At 38.0% G+C, this 23,303-nt stretch overlaps 1 protein-coding gene across 1 annotated transcript in view; it reads left to right on the top strand.

The window, feature by feature from the left end:
* Positions 1-6,647: 6,647 nt before the first annotated feature.
* FMR1NB (FMR1 neighbor) overlaps positions 6,648-23,303 on the top strand; it is a gene marked incomplete at both ends in the record, with an annotated part of 32,073 nt that continues 15,417 nt past the window's right edge. The window contains 4 exons of the mRNA XM_080795588.1: positions 6,648-6,966; positions 16,935-17,054; positions 20,852-20,992; positions 22,577-22,673. Coding sequence (XP_080651714.1) covers positions 6,648-6,966; positions 16,935-17,054; positions 20,852-20,992; positions 22,577-22,673 — 677 coding nt within the window. The remainder of the gene's footprint in view (positions 6,967-16,934; positions 17,055-20,851; positions 20,993-22,576; positions 22,674-23,303) is intronic.

Genomic DNA, 23,303 nt, shown 5'->3' on the forward strand with positions numbered 1-23,303 from the left:
GCCATGTAGCCAGTTTCGTTGCAAGGATAATGGCTGAGAATTGAGATGTAAAGAAGTCAGAGAAGTAGAGAAAAGAATTTAGTAGTAGTAGGCCCTTGGGATATAGAAAAATGAAACAGATGGTATAATCAGATAATGTGAGCTCCCAAACAGAAGACATTCACCACAGGCATTGAAACTATGGCCTGGGGCAAAGGGATCTAAGGTGTTTACTGACCCCCTTCTCTTCACCTGGAAGTGGAAGGAGGAGCAGCATCCATTACAGAGGATTTTCAGGACAGTGATGAACACGGGAAGGGTTAATCAGTAGGAAGCTAAACTTTTCCATTCAAGGGGAAGGAAAGCAGGGAAAAGGAAAAGTGTAAGGATTTAGAACAGTTTCTCTGCATCAGGATGGAGATGTGCGGATGGACACCTGGGTGGCTCAGTGGATTAAGTGGCTACCTTCGGCTCAGGTCATGATCCCAGGGTCCTGGGACCAGTCCCACACTGGGCTCCTTGCTCAGCAGGGAGCCGGCATCTCCCTCTGCCTGCTGCTCCTCCCTGCTTGTGCTCTCTCTCTCTCTGATAAATAAATAAATAAATAAATAAATAAATAAATATTTTTAAAAGCTGTAGATATAGATGTAGGATGCTCTATGACCGCAGGCACAGTGGAAGGAGCTGTTAGAGTGAGTCAGAAGTGGAGTGTGCGTGGGTGGCAGTAGCCTTAATCTGGCTGGGTGTGAGGTTATTGAAGGTGATAGTGGCTTACTCAACATCCAACCTTTGGGGGTTTGCCTTCTATACTAGAAAAACTAGAAAGCTAAAAACTACACTTCCCAGATTACCTTGCAGACAGGGTTTTGGATGTGATTTCGGTATGGCCAATTAGACAAAATTGTACTATGCTTGAATTCCAAACTGAGCCAAATGGGGAGCAAAGCGTCACATGCACGGCACTTATTTTGCTGCTGAGGGTCTGGAGTCAACAGTCCTGGCAGCATGTTCCCAATCCCCGGTCACAGGTAAAGTTGCATTTTCCTAGAACCACCAGTTCTAGAAAAGACTTCCTGAGCTCCAGTCTCTCAACTAGAGCAAAGGTAGCAGTTCCTTTCATTGGATGACAAGCATATCTCATACCACATACGATGGAGTGGATTGTTTTTTATCACCTCTCTCTTCCATATGATACAATGCTTTTCAGGAATAATCATTAAATGAAATGAATAAACATAAATGGCCAGAGAAGAAATACAGACAGTGTGAAAATTTTCTTTTATTGAACTTCATATATATAATCATACCAGGAATATTAATAAATAATAAAATAAATATTAGAATTGAGTGCAAAAAAAGGAAGAAAAACAATGGATTAATACTTCTTAATTACATTAATAATTTTTTGGAAAAAAAGGGGAACAAACTTACATCTATATATTTGTCTGTTGCAGAAATGAATAATAACGTTCTAGTTTAATAGAAATCAAAAAACAACAAAGAAGAACAGCAATGTACAAAAGATCCATCACAATTTTAAAGATTTTCAAATTCAGTAAAATCGTTCATGAATGAGCCATTATTTCATGTATGAGCTAACATTTACACTTACTAAACAACCACAAGTATTGGAGACATGAACTGTACCTGAAGTGATATTGCATGATTTTAAACTGTGAGGAACTTATTCTCAAAAACGAGCATAGGGTAGCTCTATTTGCACTACTGGGTATTTACCCCAAAGATACAGATATAGTGAAAAGAAGGTCCATCTGTACCCAAATGTTCATAGCAGCCATGGCCACAGTCACCAAACTGTGGAAAGAACCAAGATGCCCTTCAACGGACGAATGGATAAGGAAGATGTGGTCCATATACACTATGGAGTATTATGCCTCCATCAGAAAGGATGAATACCCAACTTTTGTATCAACATGGACGGGACTGGAGGAGATTATGTTGAGTGAAATAAGTCAAGCAGAGAGAGTCAATTATCATACGGTTTCACCTACTTATGGAGCATAAGGAATAACACAGAAGACATTGGGAGATGGAGAGGAGAAGTGAGTGGGAGTAAATCAGAGGGGAAGACAAAGCATGAGAGACTGTGGACTCTGAGAAACAAACTGAGGGTTTTGGAGGGGAGGAGGGTGGGGGGATGGGTGAGCCTGGTGGCCTGGTGGTGAGTATTATGGAGGGCACATATTGCATGGAGCACTGGGTGTGGTGCATAAACAATGAATCTTGGAACACTGAAATCAAATCAAATCAAATCAAATCTTTAAAAACAAACAAACAAACAAAATGATCATACGTTGTTGGGTCCAACAGGTGCTAGGCATTGCCCAACTGGAAGTTTTCTAAAACTGGAAGTACTCCAACTTAACTTAACTTAACATGTAAATACAGTGTTGATTAAAGAATATGCAATTAAAATGTTCTGAATTGAAGCTTATATATGTATTATTACAACTCAACAGTAGTCACAGCAATTTGTTAGAACATAGTCCAATGAATTTTTTTTTTTTCAGAATATAAGCCAGGCAGAGAAATCACATACTTTGTGGTATCTTTTGTATGTGGAATCTTAACTTTTTAAAAAAGTCAAACTCATAGAAATAGAAACAGAGGTTAGAAAAGTGATTGCCAGATGTGCACCTGAATGTTTATAGCAGCAATGTCCACAATAGCCAAAATATGGAAAGAGCCTTGATGTGCATCAACAGATGAATGGATAAAGAAGATGTGGTATATATATACAATGGAATACTATGCAGCCACCAAAAAACCCCCCAAAATCTTGCCATTTGCAATGACATGGATGGAACTAGAGGGTATTATGCTAAGCGAAGTAAGTCAATCAGACAAAGACAATTATCATATGATCTCTCTGATATGGGGAATTTGAGAGTCAGGATGGGGGGTTTGTGGGGGTAGGGAGGGAAAAAATGAAACAAGATGGGACCAGGGAAGGAGACAAACCACAGAGACTCTAAATCTCATGAAACAAACTGAGAGCTGCTGGGGGGGGGGTGTGGGGGAAGGGATAGGGTGGCTGGGTGATGGACAATGGGAGGGTATGTGCTATGGTAAGGGTTGTGAATTGTGTAAGATTGATGATTCACAGACCTGCACCCCTGAAGCAAATAATACATTATATGTTAATTAAAAAAAAAAAGAAAGAAAGAAAAGTGATTGTCAGGAGCTGGAAGGTGGGGGAAATAGAGAGGTTGGTAAAAAGGGTGTAGACTTTCAGCTATAAGATGAATAAGGTCTGAGGATCTAATGTGACACATGTTGATCTGTGTATTATATCACTGTATTATATCATTTAAATTTGCTGAGAACTTAAATGTTCTCACCAAAAAAAAGAAAAAAAAAGAAAGAATGAAAGGAAAGAAAAGAAAAGAGAACAAAAGCAAAAGATAGAGCTAAATATGTGAGGTAACGGCTGTCTTAATTAACTAGATAGAGGGAATCCTTTCACAGTGTATATGTGTATCAAATCACTATGTGTAGATTTTAAATATCTTACACTTTTTTTTTTTTTTTTAGCAATTATACCCTAATAAAGCTGACAAAAAGAGGTTGGCCTAATAGAACAATGAAATCACCTCTTGAAAACCTAGTATGACACCACCTAGGAGAAAGCACTCCATGAGTTTGAGGTGATGTCTCTCAACACTCTGAACTGGGCCCATCAACATACATTGTGGTTTCTCCCATAACCGGACCCATGAGGCTAAGAATTAAGGGGTAGTGGTGAGAAATACCTAATGACCCACTTGCAAAAATTTTGCACTTTGCTTCTCATTTGCACAACTCTGGCTTCTGTTCTTTTGGAAGTTTATTATCTAGGGGAGGACGATTTCTTTCAGGGAACACAACAATGCTTCCACTGAACTAGAAGCTGGGACTGCCACTTCATGCCACTAGGCAAAGCAACAACAACAACAAAAAAAAAAAAAAAAAAAAAAAGAAAGAGAGAGAGAGAGAGAATTACTATGTTGGCTAGGGTGATTGATCTTGATTGCCATTAAGTACTATATACTAGTAGTACACTACGTTATATGATGGAACTACACTGTGTTTCCATTTCCCTACTGAGACATCCTTTACACTGCTTTCACTAAAACAATGAATGTCTTTGTACATGTCTCCTTTTACACATGGATGACAGGATAGATCCCTAAAGTAGAATTTCTGCATCTGCATCACAAACTACATGGATATTTAACTTTACAAAGTGTTATCAAATTGCACTCCAACATGGTTGTACCCACTTACATCTCCACCAGCAATGACTGAATTTCTATTTTTGCATATTCTTATGAATATTTAATTTTTGCCAATCTGATGAGCATAAAATGATATCTCATTGTTGATTAATTTGCATTCCCCTGATTACCAGAGGCGGAGCATCTTTTCCTGTCTGTCTATGGCAATATTTAAAAAATAGTGTCAATTCTCAATTTTCCACAAGAACAGTAGTGGCATTCTGAGCAGTGGTATGTACCACCTCATGAGGCAGTTCTTGTATTCATGCCCATACAACAGATTTTCCTCCCTAATTAGGTCTGGGTCTAGTATCAAATTTAGCTATCCCGAGAATATAGAATGAAAGAGGAACGCCAGTGCAGAATTTTAAATCACCATCTGATAATCTTCAAAACGGACAGTTCACATGGCTTTTTGTGTCTCCAATCTTGAATCAGTGTTATGTAATCCAGGGATTGCTCAGGCATAATCTTAGGGATTTTTGTCCCTCTGAGTTCCAGTTAGTAATTTGGGTTTCAAATGGCAGAATGTGGCTTGCTTAGGAGTACTGCGTTGTTGGAGAACTGCCATGTCTTGCCTGTTTACAGTAACCCCAAATGCTACTGTCCAGGACAAGCCACAGCAAGCAGAGCAGGAAGGGAGCTTCACAATCAGGCTGCCCATAGCTCATAATTTGCAGAAGGGGAAACTAAGTCTCAGAGAGCATAAACTGTGAAGTCGTCAAGGGCTGAGTGCCTAACCCATGTGCTCTAGCTTAATCCCCTGAGCCCTCAGGGTGGTTGCGTGGTGCCTGGTCACAGGATCATTTTCCACGTGTGCCATGACATGAACAAGGTTGCTGTTGGTAGGCAATTGTTCGTGGGTCTCTCAAGTTTCTGTGTGTCTCAGAGGAGCTTTCATCCTTTGCCTCTGCCCCAGTTGTCTTGCATCTTCTGCCGGCTTCTTTGAAACTGCAGCAGCTTACCTTATTACTCGAAAGTGGGGTAAAATCTCAGGTACTTGAGTTTCTCAGAGTTGCAAGCAGTGGTTTCAGAAGCTGTTAAGTGGGACAGGTGTTCTCTGGTTAAATTAGTCTGGGAAAAGTTGAGGCAAAAAAATTTATAAAAAATACAGAGAGAGGGAAGCGGGTTCTTTTCTTGTCTTGTCCTTTAAGTAACTAAAGAGCATTATGAATTGCTGCTGGATGTGGGGGCGGGGTCTAGTGGGCTAAGTGTCAAGAATTATTTGCATAGAAACCTTCCTCCCTCCTTCCCCCTATGGAATGCATATTAACATTGGAAAGAACAATAAGAACAATAGAATAAAATCAGTAGAAATCTATTTGGAAAGCCAGAGTAAAGTACTATAAGAACAAGGATGGAAATGCAGTTGCAAGGGGCAGTTTTCACACCCTTTGAAAACTGGGATGAGGTAGGCTATAGGTAAGCCAGCCTCAACTGCATGTTCCTTTTGCAGACATGCCCAAACCATGCAAGCTACTGGGATTTCGCCCACGGGTCAGACTTTAGAGTCAAAAGGGTGCTTAGAGACGATGCTAACTCTCTATTTACACATTGCCGCACTGAGGCCAAGTAGGAAGACACTTAGGGCTACCCCATTCGTTGGTGGAAAACGACGGTAATAAAATCTAAGTGCTCTGAGACGCTCTTTAGCGTTCCTCACACATTCTTTGTCCTCATGTTGTCCTGTTTCATTTATTGGTAACTAAACCTTAAAATCTCTGAAGGCAAATATCAGGTCGTTCCACTTAAAAGCTCCTCCTACGGAGTAACAGCGTACTAAATTATCTACCATATTCGCTAGTCACTATGCACATCCAGTGCTGCCCAATCCAGCTTTCCGCCATGATGGAAACTCTCCAAACTGGCACCGACCAATATGGTCACTACGAGATATGTCTGGCCACTGAGCACTTCATACATGGCTGTTGTGACCGAGGAACTGGTTCCTTAACTCTGTTTAATTTTAATTAGTTAGAATTGCCATTTAAACCGCCATATTTGCCTAGTGGCTACTGTGGGGACTAACTTAACGGTAGTGGCCGCAGAGTATGGCACGCGTCACAGGGCTGAATCTGGGGAAGAATGAGCAGCCAAGGCTGGGGTCTGAATTCCCTCGAAATATCTGGTAGATCCACGACAAGCAGTTACGTCACAGGACCAGGCTCCAGGCTGCAGTCATTCATTCAAGGGCATTTCACAAGCAAGCAGCAGAAGTGCCAGGCCTTGGGTGGGGGAGGGGGCACAAGACAATAGGACGGCCGTTAAAAAGGGGCGGGGCCTGGCACGTGAGACTGAGGGGCGCTACGTCTGCGTCATCACCGCGGGGGCTTTTGGGTCACAGGTCTGTGGCACTGAGGCGTCACTTCGGTGAGGCAGCGACCCAGAGCCATGGCTTCTGAGGAGAATTCGATGCGGGGGAGGCCAAGACCAAAGCCCAGGGTCCTGCGAGGGGCTCGCTCCAGGTTGCTAGGTTGTGAGGCGGGGTGTAGTGCGGATAACGCAGCCATCGGGTCGCACCCAGGGGGCAGCATCCCCGGGCACCGGGCCCTCATGGCAGCCACGCCTCAGCCCGGCTGGCAAGCGTCTCTGCGAGGCCTGCGGGCGGAGACGCGCCATTCTCTGGTGAAGATGTGGGCCCACAAGTGCTTCGGGCTGCTCTTGCTCACCGTCTGGATGTTGCTTTTGCTGTGCTACTCCCTGAACACCGGTGAGTGGCCGTGGCCAGCCTCTGCCGAGCCACGCAGTCGCGTCTCTACCTGCCCCCCCGCTCCACCCCGCACCCTGCTTTTCCAACACCCCCCTCCCCTCCGCCCCCCCTCCCCTCCCCTTCCCCCCCGCCCTCCTCCCTTCCCCCCACCTCCTCCCTTCCCCCCCCCCCCCCCCCGCCTCTCCATCTCCTGGCTTCTCTTCCCCCCAGTCTCTCCCCTTTCACGCCCCTCAGAGCCCCTCCCAAAGCCCTTCCCTCCTGGGGCCTTTCATCGAGACCTCCCTTCGCCGACTTCCCCCCCCTACAAAATTCTAATCTCCCTCAGCCCCCTGCCTTTTTTTTTTTTTTTTTTTTTTTTTTTTTTTGAAAAACGGAGGTGAATTTCCCTCCCGGAAAATGGCCCATTTTATAGCGAATGAGTCAGTGGCATTTAGTCTATTTCACTGTTGCAAAGCCACTGCCGTTACCTGGTTCCAAAATGTTTTCATCCACCCAAGTGAAAATCCACACTCTGTTCGTAAAGCCGTTACTCCCTCCTCATCGGCCAGTTCTGGGCAACCACCACCCTGCTTTCTGTCTCGGGGGATTGACCTTTGGTGGCCGTTTCCTGTGGTGGTAATGTAGAATACTTGGGATTTGTATCCAGCTTCTTTTACCTAGCATGACGTTTTTTGAGATTGACGCCTGTTGTAGCATGTATCGGTACTTTATTACATCTTAACGGCTGAATATTATTCCATTGCATGAATATCCTGTATTTTGTGTATCCATTGATTATGTTCCGGATGTTTGGGTTATTTCCGATTGTTGGTTGTTATGAATAATATTGCTGTGAATATTTGCGTACAGTGTTTGTGTCAATGTGATTTCAGCCCTCTTGGGCATATACCTAGGAGCAGAATTGCGATTTCCTCCCTTTCTTAAAAATGTGTTCTTTACTTATACGCCTAAAGGCCTTCTCTCTGTCACCTTACCTGGTAGATGTATTCCCTCCCTCACTGCTCAAACTTTCAATCAAGGTCTTTTCATTCTTCACCTCCCCAGGATGACTTTCCTTTGCTCACCTTACAGGCCTCCTCTCCCCTTCCTCAAAAACCTTTCTTCTTTATCTCACAAAGCCCTTGAGTCCCCTCGCTCCAGGTCTTCACTCCAGACCTCCCTTAGAAAAATGCCTTCGTTCACTAACTTCACGCTGTCCTCTCTCTAACTCACTGTAACGAAGTCCTTCCTCCCCTTGCTCAGAATCCTTCTTACCTCCTTATTTACCCTCCTTCAGGCCTTCTTTGTTCACTGTCCTCTTAGAGGCCTCTCTCAGCCCTCCAAAGGCCCTCCTTCTCCCTACCCTTAAGTTTTTCCTCCTTCACTGCTCAAAGGTACTCTCTCCTTCTGCCCCACAGCCTTCTTTTCTTCTACTCAGTGGTCTTGCTGCCTCATTTTCCTCAAAGTCTTTCCCACCTCCTTCTTCAAATATGTCTTGTCCCTCACTCAAATACTTTTCCTTTCCCCACAGCCTTCTCTCCTTAGCTCCAAGTTGGCCTTCTCAAAAGTACCTTCTCTACCTTAACCCCTGGCCTGCCCTCCCCCACAGCTCCCTCTCAATGGTATTCTGTCTCCTCATCTGCATAAAGGCTTTGGCTTTCCGACAGTCTCTCTCCCTCACTCAAGCTCCATCCTATCCCTCCACCTCTAAGCTCAAGGACTTCTCTTTCCCTGCCTGCTCCAGGACCTTCCATCCCCCCAACCAAGGTCCTCCTACAGTCAAAGGAGGAGGCAAAAATTGAGCAGAGGCATTGTAAGTAAATGGAACAGACCTCTGTATACTACTATGTCATAACTTTGTGGGTTTGTAACTTTTGGTGGGGGATGAAATTCAAAGTTAAATAAAATATATGCTGTTCATTCTTCTATCAGCTATTTTACATAAGTTGGGAAAATAAAATCTTTGCTCTTTCACAAATATCTTAAGATACTTTTTAAATGATTGCTTGCAAATCATATTACTTCAAATTATTCATATTTATTTTTTCTTCTATTCATCTAAAATACCAAAGTATTTCTGAATTACTTTTACTGTATTTGTAAATGTTAGTTACAAATACACTTGAGAGCCTTACAAACTGAGAGCTTTTTCATTCTCTGAAAAAGTAAGTTAAAAAACAAAACTATAAATTGTACATCACTTTTTTCTTAGTCCATGATTTCTTCATTTTCTATTTCTATTTTGAGTGGAACTCTAACAAAAAAAGAATACTGTTATTCAGTGTGATTTCTTTATTTCCTTGGGGACTTTTTCCAATATAGGTTTAACATGTTTTCTCCTAAAATAATCCATGATTCATTCTTTATATTGTCAGATTTCCCAGATTCCCAGGAGGTGATATGTGACTGGATGGATTAAGTATCATTTTGCATTTTAAATGATTTAACTTAATTAATCTAACTAAATGCAGTGTGTTATGGGTTGAATTGTGTCCCTTCCAGAAAAAAGTTGGACTTTTAAACCAAAGTACCTCAGAATGTGATTTTATTTGGGGAAAAGGTCTTTATAGAGGTAATCAAGTTAAAATGAAGTGAGCCCTAATCCAATAGGACTGGTGTCCTTATAGAAAGGGGGAATTTGGACACAGAGTTAGACATTCATAGAGAAAAGACCAAATGAATAGACACAGGAAGAAGACAGCTGTATATAAGCCAAGTAGAGAGGTTTTTCTTCCCAGCCCTCAGAAGGAACCGATCCTATTGACATCTTGATTTTGGGACTTCTAGCCTCCAGAATGGTGAGACAATCAGTTTCTATTGTTTAAGTCACCCAGTTTATGGTGCTTTGTTTCAACAACCTTAGCAAACTACACACTGAAGAGTAAAATAATGTGACCATGGCCTGGAGGATTATGGTGAAAGCAAGTTACATGGTCCTACAGCTAAATTTCCCCTTCTCTTTCCTAGACAGACACTTCTGAGTTCTTTTAGACTTATTGTCACCAATGGAATTTGAAGTTGAAGGACTTGAGGTAGCTCTGGGATATTTCTAGTTTCATATTTTCATTTGGGTTCCCAAGCGACTTTGCTTTTCAGGTTATATTTATGTAGAAGACATAAAGACTGGTGGCATACAGGATGAGGAGACTAGCAGGTTGGGGACTGAGAATTTGATCCCATCTATTTTACCAATTTTCTGTGACCTATTGAATCAGTCTTCATTGCACATATTTTTCAGGGAGATTTAAAACATAAAACAAGAAATAAAGATTTACTAATAGGTGGTATTTTCAAAATACTTCAGCTCCATTGTCAAAACCATGTGACTAGTTTCTGTATTATTATATTAGAATACTTCACTTACCTGCTCTCCTTGGGGAATGAACGAGGCAGTGCATATTGAAAGAAGGTCTGGCTACTTGACATGCACCTCATTAAGCACCATGCTTGCTCTCGTTTTAACCACTTGTGCATGTGGTATGTTTGGAGGAGCTCTGAATTAGGAGTTGGGAGACCTAAGTTATCTTGATTCTGCCACTGACATGCTGTGTGACCTTTGATGAGTCACCTTACCTCTTTAGGTTTGTGTTATCTTGTCTAAAAATTGAGATTTCACTAGATAAGTGTTTCTCCTGCCTCAGTCATTTGTATGACACCTGCATAGTTCTTGATTATCTTAATGTTACCAGTTTTTCATCTTTTGTTGAACTGCCCCACTTTTTTTAACATAAATATATTTATTTTAAAAGGAAACCATAGCACAATTATAAATTGAAAACTGGTCACATTTGCTACTATGACAATTATTTATAAAAATAAATACCCTGAAAACAAAGTAATGTTATTAAATTTAAAATTATAAGCAATAAAATTAAAATAAATAATGGAGGATGTATGACAAAATATTTACCTTTTTTTCATTGTACTAAGCACTGCATTTTTTACTTCATTTACTCCTTACAATCCTTCAAAATAAACATTATCTCCATTTTACAGAAGAATAAACTGAGGCAAAGAGAAGTTTACTGATTTGAAGTTCACCAACGATTATGTAGCAGAGCCAGAATGCAAATTCAGGTCTATTTGAGACCAAAGCCCAGAAATTCCCAACCGAATCTTCTCCAATGTGATACCATTAGCCACTACTCCCACTCTGTCTCCTCACTCTTTAATAGAGTTCCTCATCTGAGAGACCTTCCTGCTGAACAGGGCTGGCAACATAATTTGCATAATGAAAATACAAGGTCCCTTGTTCAAAATTTATTACACATTTCAAGATGGTAGCAGAACAAGGACCCCAAGAATAGGGTCCTTCTAAGAGCCAGACTCTGTAGATTGCACAGGTCTCATGCCCATGGATCCTGCAGCTTTGAGTTTGTTTTTTCTTTTTTAAATGTAGTTAGATTTTCGGTCTTTTTTTGCAACAGGGAAATTAAAAAATAAAAAAAATAAAATTCTTTGTGACAGGGAAACATAATTGTTTCTTTACCATTTCTTCCTGCCTTTTAAGGAAGCTGGTGCCTAATTTTTTGTTTGCTGAGCATAATGAGTGTACAGATGCAAATTAGAGGCAGAAGGAGAAGCAGGCTCCCTGCTGAGCAAGGAGCCTGATTTAGGACTTGATCCCAGGACCCTGGAATCAAGGTCCCAGCCGAAGGAAGATGCCTAACCAACTGAGGCACCCAGGCATCCCTGTAGGGTACTTTCTAATGACATGAAATTTATTATATGAATATTAACTTTATTACACATGTTAAATCATATATATATATATATGTGTGTGTGTGTGTGTTTATATATGTGTGTGTGTGTGTGTATGTAACACTCATTTATATTTCTTTCTACACTTTCAAAGTAATACATAAATAGCAAAAAATCAATCCATCCATAAATATTCAATGGTGTTCCTCTTAAAATCAACTCATGTAATGCTGTTGATACTCATACCACCCTTTGGGAAATACTGCTCAAGGTAATTTGTAAATAATTGTCTTTCAGTGTAGGGAAGAAAGCAGAGGTAGAGTGCAAATTAAATATACTGGAGAATTTTGGTTCAGGCTGCCACTCATGGTGCTTATCTGAGTAAAATGTTTAATCACTTCCTCTATTTCAAATGCCCATTGAAATGACCAAAAGATCTATAATGGTTGAAAACAAAGAGAACCAAGAAGGTTCCATCTGCCATCAACATGCCAGAAATTTGGAGGGATTTCTGAAAGATAGAGAGGAGGCCAGGTCAGACACTACTGAGAAAAGTTGCAGCAACATGTGTTTTACCACAGGTTTAGGCTGAGCCTATCTGGGAGGAGGTGGAGGCTAGGGTACTTTGAGTTGGGGATCAGTCTCTGTCCTGGAGGGATTCCAGAAAGCACAGCCCCTGTAGAAGATAACCTAGAGGGGAGACTTAGGGCACAATGTGCTACTGTCAGCCAATACTTCCCTAAGATGGCGCACTGACAAGGACAGGTCAATTGGGGAAGGGGGACACCAATTGAACAAATGGCAGTTTCTCGTCCTGTCAAAGCCACTTCTAATTGTAGTTCCTTTCCTGTGTAGTGTAGAGCAGTGAGCCCTCTACTCTGCTGAAGTGTGCCTGATGATATTAATTTCATTTTTTGTACCCTGTCCTGGAAGCACTCTTCCAAGCTCTTTGTGTGCCCAGCTTCTTTTAATCACTTTTTAAGCTTAAATATCATCTCAGATAGACAATCCTCTAGTCAAAGTAGGTCGCTTACCTTAAACTGTATTGGTATCTACTTTCTTCACAGCACTCATTACAATTTGTAATTATTTAATTGTTAGTCTACTTATTTTTTGTCTGTTTTCTCCACAATATTTTAAGCCCTGTGAGGGCAGGGTTCTTATCTGATTTGTTCAGTGATGTATCCCCCAACCCTAGACTATAGTAGGCCTTAAATACATATCTATTGAATGAGTATGAGTTAGGAAAAACAAATAGAAGAAAATGGGTTACTTACTTTAAATATTGTCAAGATATGTAATATACAGTGAAGAAAAAACTCTAATGAATGAATGTTTATGCATAGTCTTAAAATACATAAAACAAATGGTTTAGAAATTCAAGTAGAAATGGACAAAGCCACAGTCATGGTGGTAGACTCTAATACATATCTTTTAGTCTTTGACAGATAAAATAAAGATATTGAGCATTTGAATAACACACTTTAGCTTGATTTAACATGTGTAATAAAGTTAATATTCATATAATAAATTTCATGTCATTAGAAAGTACCCTACAGGGATGCCTGGGTACCTCAGTTGGTTAGGCATCTTCCTTTGGCTGGGACCTTGATTCCAGGGTCCTGGGATCAAGTCCTATATCAGGCTCCTTGCTCAGCAGGGAGCCTGCTTCTCCCTCTGCCTGCAGCTCCCCCTGCTTGTGCTCTCTCTCTGAAAAACAAATAAAATCTAAAAAAAAAAACAAACAAACAAAATAAAGTACCCTACAGACCAAGAATACACATTCAAGTGTATGTGTATGGAAATTGGTCTCATTAAATAAGAAAGGACATTTTCATTGATATAAAGGAGACTTAAAAATTATAAGTGAATATTATTATGATTCCACCCTAATAATTATTTTGTAAGTGGATGATTTTCTAGGAAAATTAAGGTTAAAATTGGCTCATGAGCATGAAGAAGTGAAATGTTGTTGAGGAATTATTCACTCTACAAAATACAGAGTCAGACTATTTATTGAAGAATTTTCCCAAACTTTTAATGGATCAAATATTTCCTATGCTGTTTAAATTTTTTCAGTATAGAAAAAAATATGGAAAGCTTCCCAAATTATTTTATGAAGCGAATATAAACCCCATAGCAAAACCTACAGAGGTACCAGAAAAGGAAATTCAGGCATACTTAGGAATGTTGATCCACAAATCCTACATAAAGTGTTAGCACTTGTGGGCTTCAGGAATGCAAAAATATTTTAATATTGGAAAATATATTAATATTCAAAAGTTAATAGGCAGAGGGAAGTATGATTGTTGCAGTAAATAGTAAAAGCCCTTGATAAAATCCTACTTCCATTCTTGATTAAAAATGAAACAAAATAATAACCAAAAATTTGTACTAAACCAAGACTAGAGGAATGTATCCTTAATTTAAAATAAAAAATAGCCATCTTAAGTCAGCAGCCAGTTATACTTAATGTTGAAACACTAGTGCATTCTCATTAGAGTCAGGATTGACTATAGTATGTCCATTATCATAGCTGTTTTTCACCATAGTTTCAGAAGTTCTAGCAATGAAGTGAGAGAAGAAAAAGAAATGAGCTGTTAGTGTTGGAAAGAAAGGAGGCAAAACCATCTATATTTATTGATAATGTGATTGTATAGATCTGGAATGAAAATGAAGAACAGTGGAGAGCTAAAGAGCGTCAAATAAGGTAGTAAATCAGAATATACATGAACCCAAATCAATAGCTTTCTTACATACCAACAGTAAATCAGCTAGAAAATGTAATGAAATAGATTATATTCATATAGCAAAATATATATGATATAAGGGAGTAAACATAGTAAGAATAAGGCATAGTACCTGCATGAATATAGCAATAAACCTTACTCAGGTAGAGAAGAAGAGAGTTGAATGAGTGGAGAAAACAAACCTATTATTGGGTGAAAAAATATTGTACAGTTATCACTTCATTCCAAATGAGCTGACATATAACCGTATTCATGCTAAGCACATGAGACACACAATAAATATTTTTAATGAATTTTAAATAAGTGAACATAATTGCAATAAAAATATTAATTTTTTTGACTTGATAAAATGATTCTAAGCTTCATCTAAAAAATTCTTCAGAGTTAAGAATAAAATTTTGATAATGAAGACTAATGAAAGGATTGCCAGATCAGTTATTAAAACATATAACAGTGTAAGATAAATTATAACAGTGGTGCTATTGGTTCATGAACACATAGAGTAATGGAACAGAGTAGAAAATTCAAGAATCAGATTTATAACTCTTTAATGACCTAGAATATGATGGCAGTATCATAAGCAGGAAAGGATGGACTTTATGTATTTGGACAACTAGAAAAAAAGCATCCCTACTTCATAATACATTCCAGGTGGATTAAAGATATGAATTTCAAAAGTGTTAGAAGGAGGGCACCTGGGTGGTTCAGTCAGTTAAGTGCCTGCCTTTAGCTCAGATCATGATCCCAGGGTCCTGGGATGGAGTCCCACATCTGGCTCCCTGCTCAGCGAGGAGTCTGTTCCTCCCTCTCTCTCTGTGCCTCCCCTGGCTTGTGCTCTCTCTCTCTCACTCACTCTCTGTCTTTCAAATAAATAAATAAAATCTTTTAAAAAAAGTGGTAGAAGGAAATATTGGAATTTAGAATATCTTTCTAAACATGACCCAAAAGGCAGAAATAGTAAAGGAAGAGATTGATACATTTGATTACATAAAACACTTGCAACTTTTGAACTTCCCAAAACGTCATAAAAAATATAAAGATAGCTGACTACCTTGAAAAATATTTATAACATATGTGACAGACTAAAGCTTAAGTTCTCTATTTCATACAACAAATGTATGAAAGATGTAAGCTCACTGATGACTGAAGGTGCAATTAAAACAAAAGAAATACCATTATTTTGGCCATTAAACTGACAAATAACAAAAAGGCTAGGGTGCAAGAAAACTGGTATTTACCTGCACTACTGGTAGAAGTGCACTTTTGGGCAGGCTTGCTGGAGGGTAGTGTCACCAAAATCAAGAGCCATTCTTTACTAATTTATCCCAAGGTATTTTTCATAGCTATTGGCAAATATATAGTTCCAGTGGTAATCATTACAGTGTTCTTTTCTTTTTTTTTTCTTACTGACGTATAATTGACATATAACATTACATTAGTTTCAGGTGTACAACATAATGATTAGATATTTGTATATATTGCAAAATGATCACAATAACTCTAGTTAACAACTGTTCTCGTACATAGTTACAAATGATTTTTTCTTGTGATGGGAACTTTTGAAATCTACTCTCTTAGCAACTTTAAATATGCAATACAGTATTATTAGCAACTTTAAATATGCAATACAGTATTATTAACTATAGTCGCCATGCTGTACATTACATCCCCAGAACTTATTTATTTTATACCTGGAATTTTGTACCTTTTGATTCCTTTAACCCATTTCACCTACCCCTACCACGTGTCTCTGGCAACCACCAATTTCTTCTTTGTCTATGAGTTTTGTTTTGTTTTTGTATCTATGAGTTCTATGCAGTGTTCTTTATAATATCAATATCTTGTGAATAACTTAAATGTATTTCTATGGGGGAATGGCTAACTTAGATGTAATAGGGCCATGTAATGGAATACTGTGAAATTATTAAAGATAGTCTTGAAAAATATTGAATGGTATGGACAAATCCATGCTACAGGAACAAAGACAGATATACTTTCCTCTTGTATAAGAGGGAATGATGCAAATAAAACTAACAGCAGTCTGAAGTGTTGAGGAAGAAGGATAAGGAGAGTTTTACAATGTCTAAGGGCTTCATTTTTATCAGTAAATAAAGAAGCCATCAATATATGCCAAGAGTTTCTGTGATGGGGTCTGATTTAGTTGGGATACATACTGTTTCCAAGTTGTTAATTGGTTGGGCCTCGGAATGTTAATGTTGTTTGTCAGAGGCAAATTCAGTATTGCAATTCAGTTTATAGCACAATAATAAGATGTGTTAGCCTATGGCTTAAGCATTTTAAAATTAATTATTTTTAATTAAAAAATTTTAAAATATTAATACTTAGTTTTTCAGTTTTCAGCAGAATCAGTTTCTGATTAATAGTACCTAAGCTGTTATGAGATGTAAGTATAATACCTGTTAGTCCTTAGACTTTCCATAATTAAATTAACTAAGCAAAAGGTAATTACTACTAAAGGGTCATAAAAAGTGATCAATGTTTTATACTTTGGGATTAATAATTTCACTGTTTCTTAAGGGTTCTCGAATTCTGTGTCTCCAAGTGAACATATTCTGTGGAGCGGTGAAAATGCTAATGGACGGTCTCTGGAAAAAACTTCCATTTGGGAAGCTCTGTTAAATTTTTTCTTTCCAACAAGTAAGTTCTTTGATTTTTTTTTTCCTCCCAATGTTCTCTTTTTGAAGAGTAGTTACATCTTTAGGAGGCAGTGTGGGCTATTGGCACGGGGGGAGAGCCAGACCTGAGTTTTAATGCTGTTTCTGCCCTTTGCCTTAGGCGAGGTAACATCTCTGAACTTCAGTGTCCTCATCCTTAAAATGAAAATATTTACCACAAAGAATTGTGAGGATGACCTGAAACTGTACTTTTAAGACATTCCATAAATGTTAACTCTTTATGGAGATGCTTCTCCTTCACAAATATCTAAACCTTTCATAGTTTATCTTAAAGGCATTGCCTAAAATTTAGTCACTGACCCAATATTGTGAAATCAATATCTTCTTTAGCATTAATCAGGGAATTGTGTGGCTCTGATGTTATGGAATATACCAGATGTTCTCCCATCTGTTTTAATGATAAAAAGTTCAGGTTTCAAGTCACATCATATTTTTGTGATTCTGTATGTAATGTGTTTATAAAGCACATGATGACCCCTGAGAATTATTAACCACAAATAAACGTTTCATTTTCTACAGCATGTGGTGCCCTTTCAAGGAGAATCTTCAAATAAATTGACATGTGAATTATAAGGATGAAGCTTTTATTAAAAATCATGAGAATTTATTCTAACAAAATTTGATGTACATATATAAGCACAAAATTGTATCCATTGTTTAATATCGGGGTTTACCACTTAATTTTTCTGTGATCTTGCATAAATCTCTTCACACCTCTCTATATTGGTTTCATCCAGTACAAAACAGGCATTATAACACCTACTACTAATGAGAATAACAAAATAAATGAGACCCTTAAATAAACTTTAAAAATGGCCATGGTCAAGTTGAGTGAAGAAAGAGAAATTTGAGGGGTTGCCTGGCTGGCTCAGTCGGTAAAGCATCTCAATCTTGGGGTTGTAAGTTTAAGCCCCATGTTGGGCATAGAGTTTAGTGTAAAAAAATAAAAATAAAAATTGGGGTGCCTGGGTGGCTCAGTCAGTTAAGCATCCAATTCTTGATTTCAGCTCAGGTTATGATCTCGGGGTCATGAGATTGAGCCTTTCATGGGGCTCCACACTCAGCCGGGAGTTTGCTTCTCTCCCTCTCCCTCTGCCCAGCACCCCAGCTCACACACACTCTCTCTAAAACAAATAAATAAACTTTTAAAAAAATAGAAACAAAAACTTTAAAAAAAAAGAAAGAAATTTGAGAAGGTGGTATGTTGTGAAACTAAAAAAATGGTTACTGAGTGCCAAAGTTGGTCATAAACAACAACAGATGATGATTTAAGCTTTAGAACTTATGGAGATAACAGACATACACTGTCCCATAATTACCTCTAATAACATTATACAAACACTGAAGCCACCTTTAAAAATAGCTTAAATATGAATATCTGCATCCCAAAATATTCCTTCAACCTGGTGCAGTAAGTTGAGTCAAAATCAATTGTATGAGATGCCCAACAAAATCAGACTGTTCATTTTAAAAGAAACTTTGGGCCCAGGTTGATTTAAATCTTTCAAAAACAGGGATTAAATATTTATGAAATGTATATGCTATCTCTTTGAAAAGAATAACTATGAGTTCATAAGATGTGAAATACTTTTAACCAATTTATTTCCTCCCGTGTATAATTGAAAAGGAACACTCTCCCCACATAAGCACTAAAAAAAAAAAAAAAAAAAATCCTGCCGTTTTGTCATCAGGCTGTTGTTCATCAAAGATTTATCTCTTGCTCATTAAAGTGATAACCTTGAGACAGACTGGCAGGGAAGCTCGAGAGGTCACATGATCCTTCTCTCTTAGGACAAAATTATATACAGAAACCTGATAAAAATTAGTCTACTCTTTTTGTTCTTCAAAATACAGGTGTCTCGGTAATTTAAGTCTGAAAGCTAATTTTAGTATCTGGCATAAAGTCCATCAGATGCAATTTCAGTATAAAATAACAGAAATTCAGCATTAGATGGGATCTTAGAGATCATACAGTCCAGTCTCTTCTGTGATTTAAAATCTCTTCTTTGACTTCCATTCCTGGAAATTGGTCTTTGAGCAATGCTAATAGTAAATTCAACACGCAGTAAGTTCATACCATCTCTGACCAGGCCCTGACTCTAGTCACCCTTTTTTGAGTGTGTGGTGCCTAGGAATGAACGTGGTATTCCCAATGCAGTCCAGCCTGGGGGAGGAAATCACCGTGGGCCTGGCAGAATTGGAGAATAGATTGCCCAGTGTATATAACAAGAAAGTAGACCAGGCGCCTGGGTGGCTCAGTGGGTTAAGCCTCTGCCTTCGGCTCAGGTCATGGTCTTAGGGTCCTGGGATCGAGCCCCACATCAGGCTCTCTGTTCAGTGGGGAGACTGCTTCCACTCTCTGTGCCTGCCTCTCTGCCTACTTGTGATCTCTCTCTGTCAGATAAAAAGAAAGTAGACCAAACTCTCACATGTCTAAAATGTGTGGGAAATGAATATCCAAGTCAGCTAGAAATGCATTAAATTTATGGCCTTGCAGAGATTACTTTGATTCTTTATTTCTAGAATGGGGGTTTTGAAACTCATTTTGAGAGTTTGTTGTGAAAATTAGAAATGTGTGTAAAGCAAGGAACCTGGCCCAAATAGATACCTAGTGAATGGTAGCTATTATTACTTTTGCTTTAGTTTTAGGAATTGCCAATTTTTAAAAAGGAGAATGAATATATATATATATATATATATATATATATATAATATATATACACACACATACATATATATATACACATATACATATATATGTATATATACACATACACATACTAAGAGATAAAAAATTATGCCTGTAACCATGATATTGTTCTTTGTTGACATTAAAGTTCTTCGGAGCAATCATGAAATATCAGTTATTACTTTTCTAAGTCTGTAGTTGTTGATTGTGTTGGAGAGTAAACCGAATCTATGCTGGCCTTAAGCCATACTGTGGAAGTTTTCTTTTTGAATATAAAACATATCTATCTATCTATTTGGTTGTCATTTGTTTATACGTCATTTGCTTATAAAACAGGATTTAAAAAAATCAGTTATTTGAGCTTGTGCATCTTTATTTTTTATTTATTTATCTATTCATGAGCTTGCAAATCTTATAGATTCAGATATGTATGGATTTATTGCAGTTGCATGAACCTTGGTGTTCATGCTATAAATCATTGCCTATTCAAAATTATAGAGACATAATTTAAGGCCAAAAGGAATAATCTTAAAACATACTGTAGTGCTAATATGGTAAGTGTTCACAGAAAGTAGGTCAATATCAGTAGTACCACTTACCTTATACTCTAGCAATAAACTGTGAATTTTACTTACATTCATTTTCATTGACATATTTAATGAATTTCTGTAGCTTAGAAAAATTGAGTGAGAGGATATCTATGGTATTATTTTAACAAGGTGTCGGTTTTAAAGACATTTGATATTTCTTGTTATTTAGCTCCTTCTATTTTATATATGTATCCTACTACTCAGCTTATGATCTATAGTCCTTTTAAAACTACCTTACCAATGACCTGTTAACAATTTATATTTTTCTGCAGTTCATCTAGAATCTAAATGTGATGTTAATAACTTTGTGATAATTTTTAGCTTAACTCTTATTTTTTTCAGCATTCATCACTTTGTATATGTTATTCAGTCTTTAAATGCACCAGTTTGAATTTTTTTTTGTTTTGCAGTCATTATTTAATTAGGGAAAACGCTTATTAACCATACTGAATTCTTTTTCTTGGATTTTGTTTCTGAAAGCGTGCATTCCAAAGGTGAATCAGGTGGTGAAGGCTTGCAATGAGCTGCAAGATTATAACAAGAGTGAATGTTTGGGATACAAATGCTGTTATACATCCTTCAGGACCAGTAACTTCAGCTGTTTTGCCCCATTAAAAGACAGTAAGTTCATCCTCTTACATTTATTTTATTTCTTTTTTTAAAAAATCAAATAAATAGGTCACAATGGCATAAATTTAAATTTCGATCTCCCAGCTTCACACCTAAAGGGGGCTCCCAGCCCTAGAGCAACACTCTCTGTGAAAGTCCTGAGGTTGTCAGGCATCTATTCATGAACAGTTTCTGCTTAGCCCTTGGATGTGACTTTGGCAGTTCAGAATTAGTCTTATCTTTTCTTTTGCTTTGGCCACTCTCTGTCTTCTTCAAAAGATTTCAGACTTTATGATACATGACCCTCAGTGCCTGGGAGAAGATACCAATCAGGCATGCCTTAGCTTATTTTTCTCATCTTAACTTCTCTTCCTACTTGAGTAGAATTCTTCCCATTTATCTTTTCTTCAACATCTCAGTATGTAACAATAGACTCAAATGTTCCTTGTTAAGGTTTGTTTATTAGTTTCTCTTTGTTCTATTATTTTTGAATCAGGTTCTTAAGGTTTTTTTTTTCTTTACAAAGTTTTAAGAACTAGACCATCTATTTTTGCTCCTGCATTTGGACAGTAGGGACATATTACCAATTGGTCCCATGAAGGCATATTAGATATGATTAAACACTAACAAATACTACAAAAAGGATGCATGCAAAACAATGTCTTAGGTTAATATAGTCCCTATTCAATTTACAGCTCTTTGTTGAACATCTAGTATTAATAATGGAAACTGAAACCTGATCATGAATATAGTATTACAATTTCAACACTGTCTCATGTTGTTTATAATTCATTCATCAGTTTAGTCTTTATATTATGTGTGAAGAGACATTTGGTCTTTATAGAGGGGAAAATTGAACCGTGACTTATAATTCCCCAATCATATTGGAATGCATTTCCAAAATGAATATAAGAATAAAATATGCTTGGGGCACCTAGCTGGCTCGGTTGGTTGAGTGTCCAACTCTTGGTTTCAGCTCAGGTCCTGATCTCAGGGGTGCGAGATCAAGCTCTCAGCAGGTTCTATATTCAGCGTGGAGTCTGCTTGTCCCATTCCCTGTGTCCTTCCCTCTAGTGTCTCTCTAAAACAAACAAATAAATAAATAAATAAAATCTTAAAAATGAATAAAATATGCTTATTCACTTGAAAATTCTTAATTTCTTGTTTAATGTTTTATAATTTGAAGTAAACATTTAAGAAGCCATTCCTTTAACAAATTAACTATTCATAGATTAATTCACTCCTTGACTGCTTGAGAATGTATAACATGGCCAAGGGAAAAAACACACTTAAGCTATAGGAAGAAATATATAGTATGAGTCTTACTAGTCTGTTTAGCAAAAACAGTAGGATCATTTTGCTAAAGCTTCCTTTGGGAAGCATGTATTTCAAGTGTAGTGTTTAGTTGTATTTCAAGAACATTTCATAAACTCCTGCTTCTGATATAGTAGCAAAGATATTTACCTGTCATATAAGAATACCTCCTTATTTTGCTTTATTCACTGGTAGTTTTTTAAATAAAAACTTTATGAAAGAGCTCAGATTTGCTTCTCTTGCTTAAGTCATAAAAGTAACAGGATATAATTAAACCAACAGAGCCTACACAGATGTTCCGGATGTTTGGGCTTGGTGTGATCAGCATGATCATCCTGGGATGTCTGCCCATTTATTGCTGCGCTCTTTGCCGGAGGAGGTAGGCAAACATAAACTTTTATTTGCTGATTGCTGAGTGTATTTGGATATTTCTGTGTAGACACATTTATTCGTATGCACTAGAAACACAAGGATTATGTTTGGGTCCCTTTTGTTTAAAAGAAAGTAGCTTAAGAAAAACCTAAAATAGAGTTCCCATAATATTCTTAAATGCATGTTATTTTATTTTTCCACGAATTTAGACATTCTCTTGCATAGTCTGTACCTTCCCTCATCAGACAATTGGAAGGAAAAATACATCAGTGAGCTGGGAGTGTGTGAGTGGAAGTGGTTATTAACTGCAAGTCAGAAGAGTTCCCAGAAGTGTTGTCTCCATCTAGTAGCTGGTCATGTACTATTGGGTCTTAAAAGCCTTGGTCTGTCTTCAAGCCAATTTGTATCAGATTTCTTCTTACCATCTTATAAAAAATCCCAGTGGCCTATTGGCACAATGTTTCTAAGGTTTTAAAAATTACCTCTCTACCTACTAGAACAGTGGATGTGGAGATAAAGAGCAGGGCCAGGGTGAGTGAGGCAGTTGGAGCACAAAAATGAAGGAGGCACTCACTCTCAGGTTTGTGTAAGGGCACTAGCATGACCATGCAACTAGGTATTTTCTTCAGTTCTCAGG

This window comes from Martes martes, assembly GCF_963455335.1.
Source record: "Martes martes genome assembly, chromosome: X".
NCBI lineage: Eukaryota > Metazoa > Chordata > Mammalia > Carnivora > Mustelidae > Martes > Martes martes.